This window comes from Lissotriton helveticus, chromosome 4_1 (assembly GCF_964261635.1).
Source record: "Lissotriton helveticus chromosome 4_1, aLisHel1.1, whole genome shotgun sequence".
Lineage (NCBI taxonomy): Eukaryota > Metazoa > Chordata > Amphibia > Caudata > Salamandridae > Lissotriton > Lissotriton helveticus.
The window spans coordinates 435,689,631-435,707,110 of NC_136063.1; the positions used below are offsets into that span (position 1 = coordinate 435,689,631).

The window sequence follows — 17,480 nt, forward strand, 5'->3', positions numbered from 1 at the left end:
TCACTGAAAGCGATAATCATGGTCTACATGTATTTGTTATTACCAGTAAAGCATTGCAATGTTTAGCATACAGCACTAGTAGCAATACACTTTTAAATAAAACATTGTCAAAAACATAACCTGCTTCGGAGTCTTTCTTAAACCACTTGAGGCGAAAAAACATGCAGCCATCCCACCAACCATTAGAGGTACCTGTCTTCCAGGCAGAAAAGCATGGTGGACATAATTACTTGACCCTAGAAACCTAGGGTCACTTTGTAAATTCCTTGTGTGAAAGGGAGGGCTGCTGTGATACCGATAGCCCAGCACAACTTTCCTTTAAAACATTAGTGGTGTCCTGCCCTCCCGGGACTACCACTAGGAGAAAACTTAAGGCAACCAAAGCTCCACAGGGCATTTTGGGATGCTCCTTTGTGTGAATATGGAATGAGCGACTTCAGCACCCATCCGTCTTTGTTGCGCGGAGCATTGGGCCCCTCATCTTTTTTCTTTTAACCCTTTTACTGTGTTGGGGTCCCTGGGACGCCCCGTTATGCACATTTTTGTTGTAGCTGCGCAGGGAGCCCACTGCAGCACTGACCCGGTGACTCACCTCGCGGCTTTGTTGTCTGCCAGTGCGGGAGACGCACTCACATTCTCTATGCCAGTATTATGCCTCACTGGTTCTGGAAAGACCCACTGATCTGAGGCCAGCTGCGGACAGAGTCCTTACTCCATTAGGAAATCAGGGGGCTTGTGCTTACAGCTGTCCATGGTGTTACCGCCATCCAATTCTAGTGTTCAACTCTCTGTCTCTCCCTTGTTCAAGAGTTTGTAAGTGGGCCTGGAAAGTTCTGGATTTCAGGCACCCCTGGCCAATCTTAGGGTACCACATCACCCCTCTTCCCCGTCCCAACCCTCCTGCACAGCATGCTTGGGATAATCCAAGATGGGGCTGTCAAGAGGTCTCTGTGCACATCTCCTCTTGGGGGGTCTCAGCGCCACTGCTCATTGACATCGCCGCCAGGGACTTTCCCACCAAAACTTCAAAGGGGAACTCCATCCTTTGGTCAGTGGGCCTGGGCTGTCCCAACCCTGGTACAGGTGACTGCTAATTTCCAGATATTCTCTCCACTCCCATCTCAGGAGCTGAGTGAAGCACTGTTAATTGCTCCTTTTATGTGGGCAGGCCTTTGTTCCCTTTGCGGGGGAGCAGGGTAATTAATGAGCCAGCAAAATGGGGCGTCAAAAACACAAAGTGATGGATGGAATGCTAGAATTAATCTCAGCCACTGGTGATCAGTCCAGACCCCATCCCAATCTATAAAGTTTCTCCCCACCCCATGCCATCTGTTTGGATCCAGCCATATGTAAATCAGTCTTGACCCTGTTCCAGTTGGAACAGTCCAACCCGAACTGCCAGGCCAGGTCTTCCTTGAACCGGAACACAATCAGCCCAGGACAGGTTTTTCCCTTATTAGGGCTCTTCAACCTTGTCTGGGCATACCTGTCACACTTGGGGCATCAAAGAACAAAGTGATTGATGGAAGGCTTTAATTAAGTGGGAAGGTCAAGACTGATTTGCATATGGCTGGGAACAAACGGAGGTGGCATGGTGTGCAAAATAACTCTGGACTGGGATGCGACTCCAAAGTAATTACCAGTGGCTGAGATTAATTAAAGCATTCAATCCCTCACTTTTTTTTATACCAGAGAAATATCACAATGCTGGACGGTCCATAATGTGTACATGTAGGTTCTTGGGACCTGCATGTTCAAACATGGTGTACATGTTTCACCCCAGTTTGATACCTCACTGGACTTTGTAGACCTAAGGGAAGAGTCCTTGCAGAGCCCCCTCAGTGCCAGGCACCTTGTGCACTATTACCAGACTGCACACAAAGGTAGACTCACCCGTGCAGCCCGCACACGTGTTCATGTATAACCAGCCAAGTGACCCTTACTGTGATGCATCTCAGCGGCCTTATCTTAAAAGGTGGACATTGGTGGTAAACATGCACAGTCCAATTACCCACAGTAAAAAGTCTAAAAACCGGATCGTCACAAAGCAAAAGATCTGGGAGGATTGTATGGCCAGAACCCATTTTGCTATACCAGTGATGTTTGACTTTGTGAGTACAGGCCTTAGAAGTGTCTTAGTACAGCTATGTATTCATCCTATTTTTTATGTGTGAGAAAAATCTGGAGAGGAAATTATTGTGGTTGCTTAATTATTTGTGCCAGCCGTTAGATATTAGTCGTATAGGTTTTTGTCATCAGACCATCATGCCCTTTATGTCCTTCCCAGCTCACTCCCAACTAATCAGCCTCCTCAACCAGTATTAATTACAGCACCCATACTACCACCTCCGCCACCTACCCTTTTGCCATCTACACCTCCTCGCCAACCAGCACCACATTCTCCCCTTCGGCGTCCAAGAGAACAGTCTCCCAAACCAGTCTATAAGTCTCTTGTCTCACCAATTCCTGGGAACATGGATGATGATGATAATGATGATGAAGACTCTGCTGTCTCTATTCTGATATAGATGAGGAGGGTGAAGAGCTTCGACATGAAGATGGAGATAATGACGACGGAGAGGTGTTAATGTCCCAAAGGAAGATAATAACCTACCCAATCCTCAGGATTCATCTGATTTATATATCCTGTTTTAATTCATTAATGGGAAGAGCCGGCAATTACATCAGTGGAACAGCAATGTTTCCTTTATGGCTTTAAGTAACAGCCACATAAGTCTATAAGATCCATTTTAATTCTGGATTTTGACTGGTCTGAAGGTCTAATATGAATGAAAATACCAGTTCCGGTAAAACGGTGAGAAAAAATAGAGTTCCAGATTCAACTCATTTGCCATCCAAAACAGATTCAGTGATAACTTTGGCTGTTCGGAGGAGCTCAAAAAATCCCATCACAACATCCTCGGGTCCTCCAGACCAGTATAGTAGGTGTATAGACAATATGTGCTGAAGAATTTGTTTGGCAATAATATCAATTAAAGCAGCAAATGTTTGGCAATCTTCTTAGGATGCTACAATCATCAAATGTGGCATCACATTGCAGTACTGCTTGACCTTATCCCAAAGGATAAAGAGGAGACTCCTGGAACTACACTAAAGAAGGGGAAACTTACTTCAGCAGCTATTATTGATGCAGCAATAGACATCTCAAATGCAAGTTTTCCCCTGCTTGTAGGAGGAGCTGTCTTCAGAAGACCAGGCTGGTAATATTTCCAGGCATCCGTCCTTAATACAATCCTAGGCATGATTTTTGGTGGTCACACACATTTTGAGAAACGTGTAGATGGGGTTCCCCATCATCTCAATATGGACACTACGTAGGCACTAGGTCTTTTACAATGCTGTAGAGCTGGATCGTCACATTTTCATAGCTCATTAAGATCCCAGAATTACAGGGAAGGTTTCAAACAGTATGGAGGCCAAGGCCAGTCATACTATCTCCAAATGCAAGTTCGATATGACCAACGATATACCTACGACCGTAACAAAAAAACTGTTATGAAAGATCATTAGTAAGAAAGATAAACTCCTCCCAATCACACTCCAACAACCAGAAGAGGATTTCCCTCTTTGATCTTGCCCCCTTTCCAGCACAAACACAGAAAGTTAGGCGGAGAATTTCGGTTGTTGCCTCCACTTGGAATTTCTTAACATTGTTGAAATATCTGAGCCAAATTGTTAGCACAGGTGATACTTCAGAATTTGTTCAAAGACCACCTGTATGCCAACTCAGAACAAACATCTCCTTCCACAGGAGCTGCAACAGGAAATTCTCCTTCTCCTCCAAAAGGGAGCAATACAAACTGATAAGCCATGAAGAAGATATCATGACGAGCTAGGATCGTCAGGGTGCATACATCCATATACCCTTCCACGGTAAGCACAGGAAATATCTTCGCTTCTCGGAAAGCAGGACATCACTACCAGTTCCAGGCACTTCTTTTCAGACTAAAATCAGCAGCTCAGAATTTTACCAAATGCATTGCTCCACTCACCGCTATCTCAGAATCCAGAGTCACAAAGTTTATCACTATTTGGACAACTGGCTCGTCAATGCACAATCAAGGTAAGTGGCAAGGTCTTCTACAACAGCCTCCATCGGACTCTTCTAGAACGTGGGTTTCACTTGAACTGGGAGAAATTGTCTCTAGAACCCAAGATGAAAATCCAGTTCCTGGGTGCTATATTCTACACATAGCTGATGAAGGTCGCAACGCGGCGGCTGTGTATTCAGCAGTAAAGTTTCCGACCGGAGGGTTGTGGCAGCTACGTATGGAGAGGTTTTCCCTATCCTGTTGAAAGATTCGTCATTAAGGATTACATAAAACAGATGACTGAGACCGCTACGATGTGAAATGTTACGGCTTTCACTATAAGTCTAATTTAAAGAACCAGCCGGAAGAGATTGGAACACGACTCGTATATCATACATGAATTTGGTTGTATGAATTTGATTTGCCCACTAAGTCCTGATGAGGCCTCGATTTACAAGAGGCTGAAACGCGTCGACACTGTTGTTTGAAGACACCAATTCAAACAAAAAATTCGTTTGACTAAGTCGATAAAATAAAGCTTAAATTAAGAGTGCTAGAGAGAGAGAGGTTGAAAAAAACTTCTAACCTGGTGACACTCTTTTGGAGTTCGGTTTGTTTTGGTTATCTAGAAATAAGGAATGTTTTTGAATGTACCTGAGATAAACATCCTTGGTTAAAGCGCAGAGATACTCCAGTTGGAGTCGATTCCAGCGCTATACAAACTTGTAAATAAATAAATAAAAATAAATAGGGCAAAAGAACCTAAAAATAGGGTTAGAAATAATGTGTATGTGTATATAAATGTAAATGTATTTGTATGTGTATATATGTATAAAATGTGTATAGTAATGTGAAATATGAGATAACAGAAATTTAAGAAAAAATATGGTTTAATAAAAAGAAATACTTAAACCATATAGATGTAAATTGAATTTGTTGAAATGGCGGATTAAAATTGGAGAGCCTTATACATAAGGCTTTGGATTAAATCCGACGAAAAACTATCTTTCATGGAATGGATAATTTATGGTACCCATCCTGAGAAAATTAGATGGACAGATAACCATTCCGTAGGCTATATTCCTTGTGTTTTTGAAGGTCTGTCAATCAGAGAAAGTTGTAAAGCTCTAAGCAATGGCAAAGAGTCAGTTGACAAAACAGTTGTTACGGTTAGACAATATAGGTCACTTTTAGGCCTAATGTCATCATGTAAAGGCCTCGTTCCCTTGTGCGGGCTGTGATGAGACCCTCCCAACAAGAACCTGACATGCAATGGAAACAAGTTGATGGCTCATGGGACAACACCGTCCACGTCATGAGACAACTGAAACCAGCACTATTGTGGTGGATAATCCCATCAGACTTAAGATAGGTCACTCTTTCCAACCTTCAATAGAAAGAATTGCACTGACAATGGATGCGTCCATGGATTAATAGGTAGCTCATCTGCAAGCTCTCTCAGCTACAGGCCTCTGGTCAGATGTAGAAATTATACTTCACAACAATGTGCTAGAGCTCCAGCCTATAAGCGTTCATTCTGGGACTAGAAGGTCAAGCAGTTCCAATCAGAACACATAATACAACATCAATGTTCTACGTATCCAAACCAGGGGGGAATGTGGTCACATCCTCTTTCGGAAGAGACACAACTGGTATGGCACTGGGTCATTTCTCACAAGATCGACATTCCCGTGGAACACGTGCCAGTATGCCATAACGATCAGACGGATGGACTAGGCCAACAACTTTCAGACTGTCGCAAGTGGAAACTAAACCCGGAGCAGGTGGATTACATCTTCCAACAGTAGTCTCATACCATAATCAATCTCTTTGCCACACAGGACAGCAAGAAATGTAAGCACTTCAGAACCAGATTGTGGCAGCCAGGGTCAATTGGCAATTTCCTTTCAATCAGTTGCTCCAAAATCTTTGATTAATCTTTCTCCATTTCCCCTGATCCCCATGGTACTGTGGAAGGCAAAAAATGGATTATTGCACTCTGATCCTCATGGCTCCAGCGTAACCACACCAATACTGGTACAGCAATCTCATGCAGTTATTGGTACATCCAGCCATCTAGCTAAAAGTGCACTCCAGTCTTCTCTTCAGACACCACTGAGAGGTTCTGCACCACAATCCCATGTCGCTGAATCTAACAGAATGGTACCTGACCACTTAGAGTGAGGCTATTTAGATCTACCGCTGGACTGCAGAAATATTGTAGCACAGGCACATGGTCCTGCAACTACGAAAACCTACAATGCCAAGTGGAAGCGTTTCTGTGTCTGGTGCAGGAGTAAACACTTCAATTGTCTAAAAATAAGACCTCATAAAATACTTCTGTACTTGTTGGATCTGGCCAAGATTAGACATACATATTCTTCAGTCAGAGTCCGTCTGAATCCAATTTCAAGACCGACAACAACAGAGCTATTGTCATTTACTCTGTTTTCCCAACGAATTATAAAACAATTTATGAAAATGCCCTTCAGAGCATTTCCACCTGTAAGATGTCCTACAGTACCTTGGGAGCTCAATACTGTCATCAGGCAGTTAATACAACCTCAATTTGAACCAGTAGACAAGGCGCACTTAAAAATAATTTCATGGAAGACGCAGCACTTCTCCCAGTGTTAACATCTTGAAGGCGAATAGGAGAGATGCAAGCATTCACCGTCGAGGACCGTTTTCTCTGGTTCACAAAGGTCAGAGTCTTCCTTAGAGCCAAACTCAAGTTCATACCCAAGGCTCCTTCTGACTTTCATTTGAATGTTATTCTAAATTCTTTCTTTCCAAATCCATCTACATCACTGGTCAGATCATTGTGTTTATTGGGTGTGCGGGGATTAGCCTCAGGTTCTACATTGATAAGACGAAAGGCATCGGACATCAAATAACCGGTTCCTGTCTTTTGGACAGCCAGGAAGAGGTCATCCCTCTCCAAACAGGGGATAGCACTTTGGCTCTCAGCCTGCATTTCTTTCTGCTACACCAAGGTGAAGCATCCACTCCAGGGAAGAGTAAGGACACAGTTCACCAGGAGCATGGTTACACTGTAGCACTCTATGTTGGTGTGCCCTTGAGAGAGATCTGCCTTGCAACAACATTTGAAGAACAGGCACACATTCATGAAGCACTATTGCCTTGACAAGGATGCATAAGCGGACGCATCAGTGGGAGTCCTCCAGAACCTGTTTCGATAAAGATGAGTCTGCTTTCTGCTCTTATTATGTATTGTAATGTGTATTTCTTACTATTCAGATTCAAGCATGTGAATATATGAAAGATCCAATGTTGGAGTTAAAATGACTTTCTTACCTAGAACTCCAGTTCTCCAACTTTGGAATATTTTATATATTCAAAAGTGACCCTCTCTCCTCCCCAGTCAGAGGCTCATTTATTATGTACCTTTCTCGCACTTTGTGCTTTGAAATCTGAGCAGTGGTGGCCTCTAGGGGTAATAAAAGAGCTGACACACTCACCTCATTGGCTGACGTTCAAGTTGCTTCAAATGTGGTGGATGTGCTACTAAACAAACACTGTTTTTCAGGCCTGTGGTCATTTTAACAATGTTTACTGCTATTTAAATGCAACATGGATTCCCAGCCTGATGATGAGGAATGATTCAAGCATGTGAATATATAAAAGATTCCAGTGTTGAACAACTGGAGATACAGGTAAGTAGCTAATTTCTTGTTTTCCACCATCCTCTTATTTCAAATGAAAACATTTATGCATTTTTGCAACATGGATGCTACTGATGGGTAGCCAGGAGGTAGCAATTACTACCACTTGGTTTGCACTTGGGTACCCATTGCACTGCCAGTTACCACATGAAAACAGAGCAGGAACAGAAGGTAAAAAGGGCCGAGTCTTAGTTAATTTCTTTAGTGTCCACTCCCTGCCTTCCCTTAGACCAACAGCAGAAAATTAGAAGTAGTTCATGGGCACAGGTAGTTTCAAAAGGTCAACCATGTAACTTCACAGAGGGACAAAGGCTGTGTGATATCACTTTCACTATTTCTTGCATTTTGGGGACCTGACGGCAATACCCTGGAATAAGTTGGCAGAAGGTGCCTGGTAATCCTTTGTTATTATGCGTTTTCATGTTTATTGAAGATTTCAAGCAAAATGACCTCCTGTTAACCATTTTCTGTGTATGTTCAGTTTATACTACTACAAATTAAATTCATTAACTTGCATCACTTGATTTCCCTAAAGTGTTATAGAGAATCAAGGTGCATATTTGGCAGTTTAAACTGCTGTTAATTAGTATTTTCACATTATGTTTCTTAGAGTGGCTTATCTGGCGTCTAAAAAATTCAGCAAGGAAGCTGTTGCACGAATGGTCTCCCGAGCTCCATATCTGCTGAACTTCTCAGTGGAAAGACTGGACAACAGACTTGGTTTTTTCCAGAAAGAACTTAAAATAAGTCCCCAAAAGGTAAGAAAATGTCTCTTTCTTGATTGTTGGAAATCGTTGTATGTTGTTAGTTATTTGAGAGATGGGAAATAAGTTGTTTGCCATACGATTTTACTCAATCAATTAAGGAATTAAAAAGCCTGACTACTCACGCGTGAGGGTCTCAAGGCGCTGCAAGGGAGGGGAGGGGCTGGGTCTGTAGTTCAGGCAAAGATCTTGAGGTCCTTCCTGAATTGCGGCAGTGAGGGTGATTGACTGAGGTATAGAGGCAGGGAGTTCCAGGTCTTTGCAGTGAGGTAGGAGAAGGATCTTCCTCCATCCGTGGTCTTGCGGATCCGTGGGACGGTGGCCATGGTCAATTAGGCGGATCTAAGACACTCCCGTCGGGGGTAGCATTGCGTTCTATAAGATGCATAATAATAATATGCCTGGTGGGGGTGTAGAATGAGAGGCGGTGGTTGATGAAGGCAGGTACGGCATTGTGAAGGGCTTTGTAGACGTGTGTGAGAAGCTTGAAAGTGATACTCTTATTGACAGGTAGCCAGTGAAGGTCTCTCAGGTGGCAGGTGATGTGGTTGCGGCATGGGATGCTAAGGATGAGTCTGACGGAGGCGTTCTGGACGGTCTGCAATTTCTTTTGGAGTTTCTGGGTGGCGCCAGCGTAGAGTGTGTTGCCATAGTCGAGTCTGCTGCACACAAGCGCATGGGTGACTGTCTTTCTGGACTCGGTGGGGATCCACTTGAAGATCTTACAAAGGATGCGAGGTGTGTGGAAGCAGGCGGACGTGACTGTGTTGATTTGGCGGCTCACTGAGTGCAAAGAGGGTAGGATGTTGCCGAGGTTTCATGCATGGTCTGTGGGTGTGGGGGGATTCAGCGCGCTGCGGGCCACCAAGAGACATCCCAGGTGGAGGGGGAGGAGCCCATGATGAGGACTTCGGTCTTCTCCGAGTTGAGCTTAAGGCAGCTCTCCTTCGTCCTGGTGGCGACTGCCTTCACCCTATCGTGGAAGTTGCTCTTGCTGGCTGAGGGTTCATCTGTGGCGGAGAGAATCAGCTGGGTGTCGTCGGCTTAGGAGACGTTAGTGGCTTCTGACAATGGCTGCAAGTGGGCCATGTTGATGATGAAGAGGGTGGGGCTCAGGGAGAATTCCTTAAGCACTCTGCAACTGATCGCTGTGGGTTCTGATTTGAATGGTGTAAGTCTGACTCTCTGCTTTCGGCCAGGGGAGGAAGGAGCGGATCCATTTGAGGGCTTTGTCGCTGATGCCGGCGTTGTGGAGTCTTGCGCAGATGGTGTGGAGGGAGACTGTTTAAGGGGGCCGAGAGGTTGCTGAGGATGACGGCTGCATTCTTGTCTCAGTCGAGGAGGGTGCGGGTGTCATCTGTAGCGACGAGGAGAGTTCTCTCAGTGCTGTGGTTGCTTCTGAAGCTCAATTGGGAGAGGTCCACGATGTTCTTCGTTTCAGCAAACTCGGAAAGTTGGTGTTGATGGCTTTCTCTGTGACCTTGGCTGGGAAGTGGAGCAGAGAGATGGGTGTGCAGTTGTTGAGGTCCATCGGGAAACTCCAAAATATTATGTACATTTCTTTGTTTCTTACATTTTCTTTTTAGTTGAATGTAATGTCATTTGTTTTTTGTGCAGTACAGTCTGCTATTTTATGGCACAAACCAAAACTTTACTTGATAAAGGTCTACCTTCAAATTGTTTGAGCAAATCAGTTGACTTTTCCTCATATCAGACGAGCAAGACAAGAATGCAGCCCTTTCATTTTTTAACCCTCACCCTTTCAAATTGCCTACCTCTTTGAGGGTAGACCCTTCCAATTAATCTCTTCGCTAAATGGTACAGGGCTCTTCCTTGGAGAAATTTAAATACCTAGTTGGTGGTTAAATCAAGTGTAAATAAAAGGATAAATCAGGATAACGCATACAAATCTAACATTCTTTTAATGCAAAAATAGCCAGCAAACATTCAAAATAAGCAAGGCAATTGCTGTTTAAATTGACAAGAGCACTGTGTCCTACACCAGTAAAGATCCGACACAAGCTTCAGTTGATGAAGAAGTGGGTTTATTAGTATCAATCAAACAATCAATCAGTGTTCTTGTAAAGTGCGACTACTCCCCTGTAAGGGTCTCAAGGCACTGAAGATTTATAATCTGGAACAACACCAAACGGGTCCTTCCCACTTCTCAGCCACTTCCAACAGCCCAGCTCATTACATCCAAGCCAAGAAAGTTCAAACACAACATATCTCTTTTCCCAACAAAAGAAAACTACAATGAACGGAAACTTACTCCAATTATAAAGGACTAATATGTCAACAGGTTCAATATACTATAAAAGAATGACAAGACATTTGCAGTGACAATGGGGAAAATAAAAATGTTGAAAAAAATTTGCAAATAATATTTACAATTTTGAAGTTTAACCACCACGCATAAAGAAGTTTACTTGTGAGTAACATTAACTTCCACAATGTAGAGCTGGAACACTATTTCTTACAATGATCTTTCATCCACACAGGAGCACACATGGCTCTGTGTGGTCTAACAACACCATCACTCCAGGTGCTGTCTGTGACATGACTTCCATGTTCTCCAACAACACTACTACCACTCTTTTTGTCCATCACATCACTTTCATTTGTTTCCCTCACCCTTACCAGTCTAGACATGCTCCACCGTTCCCCAGTATGTACTTGCACCACATTTAACTTAACCTCTGTGATACGGAATGGTCCAAAAAAATCCTCTCTTGCCTTTAGCATGAAAATTTGTTTTTTTGACCCACACATCATCCCACACTGACCACAAGATTTTCTTCACCCAATGTTTTTCACCAAATCTTAGCAATCTTTCCCTTCACATCTTCACTCCACTCATTGTTCTTCGGTGTGCCATCCTTTAACCACTGGGGATTCATCTTAGTGGCAGCCCTTCTCCCTCTCAATACACTTAAAGGGGTAAAATTAGTGATGGGAGTAGGTGTAATTCTGTGTGCCCACAATTTTTCTCTCAAAAGACTCCTCAGTGAAACACCACACCACAACACACTGCCTGCTGACTACACGCTTTCACCAATCTGTTCATGCTCTCCAATAGTCTGTTACCTCGGGTGAATAATATGCAGTTCTGCAATGTTTAACACTCACATCTCTCAAAACTTCCACCATCTGGGAAGAAACGAACTACACGCCATTATCAGTGACTATGCTCTCCAGCACACCTTCCTTCAGTAACTCGTCTTTCAAAAATTAAATAACAATCTGTGTGTTGACTTCTCTGACACACACCGCCAAAACCCACTTAGACATGTAGTACACCAATATTGATACAAATCTCTCCACATTGGAGAGAGAATTAAACGGCCTCACTATATCCACAGCCACCTTACTCCATGGCTTCTCAGGCATTTCCACAGGTGACAGGGAAAACGTTCTAGTGACTTAGTTTTTGTCACAATACGCACACTGAACACACTCCATCACCATCTTCTCGACCGTGTGATCCATACGAGGCCAACGGGATTGCTCTCTCACTTGCGCTTTGGTCTGTTTCTTCCCAGATAACCCTCATGTGCCAAATCCGTAATCTTGTCCCTTAACACTTCTGGTGGCGCCAAACTCTCTCCTGTATACAGAAACCCATCAGCAAATGACAATTCATCTTGCACCGTCCCATATTCTTCCACATCGGACCCAAAGTGTTTTTTTGTTTCGGCCACCCCTTCACCACATATTCTTTCAAAGAACTCATAGTCTTATCCCTCTCACCTGCTCTGAACCACTTCAGTTTCATCAGTGCTTGCTCCTATTACCACAGCACACTGGCTTCCTCAACAGCCTCCCTTCACTCCACAATAGGTAAGCACAATAAACACTTTGCAGTCTTGTTGCGAGATCCACAAATGTATTCCTCCTGGACATTGCATTTCTTCACACCTTCAGTCTACCTGCTAATGCGAGGTGTAGCCTTCTCCCTTCCTATGCAAGTGAACACCACCACCAGGGGTTTGTGGTCTGACCTCACCACCAATGGTAGACCCCACAAATAGAACTTAAAATGTAATATGCCCCATATGCACGCAAGCGCTTCCCTTTCAACAACAATAGTTTTAGTCCGCACCCCTCGTGGCCCTAGAGGCAAAAGTAACTACCTGATCTTCTTCGTCATAATCTGATGTTACCCAATCCTTTAAGACTGTCGGCAGTTAGAATGGTCTTCCTAAAAAAGCCCAAGTGTGATCATGCTTCCAGTATTCCTCTTGACCAGCTCAAAAGCACCCTGGCACTTTGCCGTCCAAACAAATTTCTCACCTTTCTTCAATAATAACTGTATGGGCTGAACTACACTTGCAAAACTCTGAATACATTTGTGGTAATATTCAGTTGGCCAAGGAAACACCATACTTCATTCTTGCTGGTAGGTTCAGGAGCATCAACAATAGACTAAGCCAAATCAGGTTTGGGACTAATCCCATCACTGGAAATTGTATGTCCTAAGTAAGATACCGAAGTCACCCTGAACATACACTTCTCCTTCACCATTCAGACCACAATCACGCAACCTTCCAAGTACCTCAACCAGCTTCTTATCATGGTCTTCCTCATCTTTGACCTGCGGGGTGCCACAGGGCTTGTCGCTCAGCCCCACGTTGTTCAACATTTATATGTGGCCATTGGCCGACATAGTCAGGGAATATGGCATCTTCATGATACCATACGCTGATGATACTCAGTTAGTGGTGTCACTTGATTCCATGATTAAAGGTGAATCATATCAGCTTGCGCCATGTTTGGAAAGGGTAGTGAAATGGATAACAGCTGACCGGGGACAAAACAGAGCGGTCCTCTGAAACTCAGGGGTCCCCAGGCATCTAACTAGCTGGCCAAGCTGCTTTAGGGATTGCCCCAGGCCCGAGCACTGCTATAAAAACTTTGGGATTTTGGATTTATTAGGAGCTGACTATGGAATAAACTGGCAGGCACTGTCTTTGGCTGAAGAAAAAAGGGTAGGAGGGGGTCTAAGGCTAAGTTTAACGACCTAAATATCTCATAACCCAATAGTAACCACAAAAATACTTATAGGAGATACTAAGTCAAAACACTTGTGTAATGTACTTATCTTAAAGCTAAACGGAAAAATGGGACACACCAGAAAATACAAGTGGCTGAAAAACTCCCATCAGACCACCATAATGGCGGGGTATCGTCACTTGGGATACGGATGGTAGATCCAATCTTACCCAACCCATCAGGTGATGGTGTAAAGATGGATTCAAAAGTAACCCTCTAGCCAAATGTATTTCAATGTGGTGGTGATGGTGTACAAAGTGAAAAAAATGTGAGATAAAAATAACTACCGTAACAGAAAATATGTTTAATGGGCACTGTTATGAAATTAAATGAAATGAAATGCGATTTATAAACGCGCAAACTTAGCCCGGAGGCGTCAAGGCGCCTAACCAAAGAAAATCAAAAAAGGCAAATCCAGAGCTAGGGGTAGGCTTTGGCAAATAGCCACGTTTTGAGCATCTTCCTGAAGGCTTGCTTAGTGGGGAGGGATTTAATCTCAGTTGGCAGCGCATTCCACAACTTAGGGGCCAAAGTTGAGAAGGCTCTACCACCCCATTTGGCTCTGCGGACACGGGGACAAGCCAGCAGGGACTTGTTAGCTGAACGCAGAGTTCTGGCAGGGGAATAGGGAACCAACAGTTCCCTCAGGCCTCTAGCCCCCTTTGAGGCCAAAGCCCCATAGATCAAACAGAGGGACTTAAAGGCAATCCTGGACTCTATCGGGAGCCAGTGCAAACTTTTCCTTGCAGCCGTAGCCGAAGCCCGCTTGGGTAGATCTAGTACAAATTTTGCCACAGCATTCTGTACCATTTGGAGTCTCCTTATGAGGCCCTTGTTAATACCCAGAAGTAGGGCATTGCAATAGTCTAGTCTCGATCCTATTAGAGCAACTACCACTTGCTTCCTGGCTTGAGGGGAAAGATAGAATTTTATCTTCCGCAGGATGTTTATTATGCCCCAGCAGGTAGAGATGGTCCTATTTACTTGATGACTCATCCCCAGGGTAGGATCGATCATGACTCCTAGATTCCTGGCCAGGGCGGTGGGTGTAGGGCACTGGCCCAGAGATGGTGGCCACCATTCCGCCGACCAGATGTCCTTCTTGCCTCCGAACACCAGAATCTCTGTTTTCTCGCCATTGAGCTTCAATGAATTGCAAATCATCCATTGAGCCACTGCCTCCATGCAATGTCTGAAGTTGGAGGCAGCCAAGATGGAGGGTTGGGCGAGAGACATCAGGATCTGCGTGTCATCAGCGTAGGATACTACCTCCATCCCAAAAGATCTAATCAGCCTGGCAAGTGGGGTCACATAGATGTTAAAGAGGGTCGGGCTTAAAGCCGACCCCTGGGGGACCCCACACTGCACAGGGTGGGATGGAGATAGGAACTCACCCAACATGACTCTCTGTTCTCTCTGGCCAAGGAACGAGGTCAGCAAACTAAGGGCTGACCCCACGAACCCTGACTCCCTCAGACGAGATGTTAGCACTGAGGGAGACAGGGTATCAAACGCAGCCGTGAGATCTAGCAGGATGAGGAGAGACGTCAGGCCCATGTCCACATTTGTGCGGATGTTGTCAAGCACGATGGTAAGGGCCGACTCAGTACTATGCTCTCTCCGAAAACCATGCTGCGAGTGATCTAGGAGGCCAGAGGATTCCAAGAAAGTTGAGAGATGCTGGTTTAGATGAGTTTCCAGCATCTTTGCGGGGGCTGGAAGCAGCGAAATGGGGCGAAAATTTTTAAGAACACCCGGATCTAAAGTGGGCTTTTTTAGTAGTGGTTTCACCACCGCTCTTTTCCATTGTTGGGGGAAAATACCGTCCTTCATTGCCTGATTCATAAATTCTAAATAGGTGGGCAGGAGAGACTCCTTGCATTGCTTGAGAACCTTCAAGGGGCACGGGTCTAGGGGAGAGCCCGACCTGGTTTTTAACAGAAGTATATCAAGTTCCTGAAGGGAGAGGGGTGGAAAGCTGGACAGGCATCCCTGCAGCAGCTCATTGGAAGAGGTTATAGAGGGGACAGATAAACACGGTATAGGCGACAGGGCCATCCTCTGAAACTCTAAGGCCGTGTATATATCCACAATTTTAGATTCAAATAATTGTGCTATGTCATTACAGAGCTGCTGTGAACTCACCACGGGGTCTGGAACCTTCAGTGATGTGAGCGTGTCTACTATCTTAAACAGCTCTTTCGGCGAGGAGAGTGAGGTGGTTAGAGAGGCAAAATACTCCTGTTTGATACTAATCACTTCCATCTTATATTTCTTTAGGAGGATTTTATGTCTCTCCCTTTCTCTCAAATCCCCGCACGCCCTCCAGTCTTCGTACACCCTGCCTGAGAATTCTTAATGATTCACAAAACCACGGTGCTGGTGGACTTTTCCTCGCGGAATAACACAGTGAGGCAGGGGCAAGGTCTTCAATGGCTATTTTAATGGCGGTGTCGAACCTCTCGACCGCAGAGCTGACGTCCTCCTCTGAGGAGATCGCCCCGCTTGGCAGTCTGGGAGCAAGCCTCTCGTTGGTAACACTTCTGAGCTTACGCCTCAGTTCCCTTTTGCTAGGATCACTTTCCTTGCTGTTCCCAGTAGTGGTAATTAACTCAATGGGGATGGCATAGTGATCCGTCCAGGAAAGAGGTATGGGAGGCTCAGTGGTCAGCCTAGGATCATTTGAAAAGACCCCGTCCAGCGTATGGCCTGCCTGATGGGTGGGACCTTTAACTAGCTGTTGCATGCCACAGCCAGAGAAAATATCTAGTAGTGATAGGGTTTCCTTAGAATCCCGATTTTCTAAATGGAAATTCAGATCCCCCAGAACAGTGAGGTGCTCGCAGCCAAAATGTGGCTCCAACATGTTGAGCATATGAAGGCCAAAATCTGTTCTATTTCCAGGGGGCCTGTAGATAAGAAAGCCCTTAAACGGTGCTGAGTATGCTCCGTTTATTGAGAACTGCAGGGCCTGGAAGGCGTCTGGGAAATCGGAAAGAGGCGTAATGCGGCAGGAGAGGCCGTCCTTATGGAGGATACCAAGCCCTCCCCCAACCCGTCCCACTCTGTCCTCCCTCACCAGCGTATAGCCTTCGGGTACCGCTTCAACCAGGTCTGGGCCCGAGGAGTCCTTGGCCCACGTCTCCGTGATGAAGACCCATGCTGGGTTTCTGGCCAAAACAAAGTCCTTGAAAGCAAGATTGTTCTTAACCAAAGATCTTGCATTCAAAAGGAACCCCTTATCCCTCAGCCTAGGGGTAACTGTTTTAGCGTTAGGACCCACGAGTGTAGTCATCGAGACCGGAGGCGGCCCTGTGGAGTTGAAGCAGGAGCAATGGTAGCCAGTAGAGAGCAGAAAAAGCTCCGGGGGATGGCTGTGATGACATAACAGCTTAGAGGGCCTAAGACTGTTTAGGTCCTGCAGAGAGTATGTAAACCCTACCGACTCACCGTTGGTACAACCTGTCTCCCAGCCATCCAGCCCGTCCTTAGCGCGGACGGGCGCAGACGGGCTGGACTCTGGCGTGACTCCGGCGGTACTTCGGCTGTTACAGTGTTAAGATTAAAATGACGCTACATAGTGTGAAAATATAACTATGTAAAGGCGTGGTGCAGAATGGTCGACATGTTTCAGCTAAGGATACACTATATCCAGCTTTCTTCAGGACCGTGATGTTAAATACACTGCAGAAGGTCAGTGAAAACTAAATACTGAAAAAGTGAGGCAAGCGAAATATCAAGACAGGAATAATCCTACCAGGAACTTGGATCCCCAATGTTGTCTGGTGGAAAAACCAATAGATTATCCTCCCTGTGGAAGAAGTAATACACCAAATATGTGATATTGACATGTGTTACCAATCGTCACAATATAGCAAAGAAGAAAAGTACAAATAACACAAAATACAAATCAGAGCTGATAAGTC

The 17,480-nt window shown here is 44.9% G+C and overlaps 1 protein-coding gene across 1 annotated transcript in view; it reads left to right on the forward strand.

Moving 5' to 3' along the window:
- MTERF3 (mitochondrial transcription termination factor 3) overlaps window positions 1-17,480 on the forward strand; it is a 233,996-nt gene that overhangs the window by 124,246 nt on the left and 92,270 nt on the right. The window contains exon 6 of the mRNA XM_078687000.1: window positions 8,349-8,496. Coding sequence (XP_078543126.1) covers window positions 8,349-8,496 — 148 coding nt within the window. The remainder of the gene's footprint in view (window positions 1-8,348; window positions 8,497-17,480) is intronic.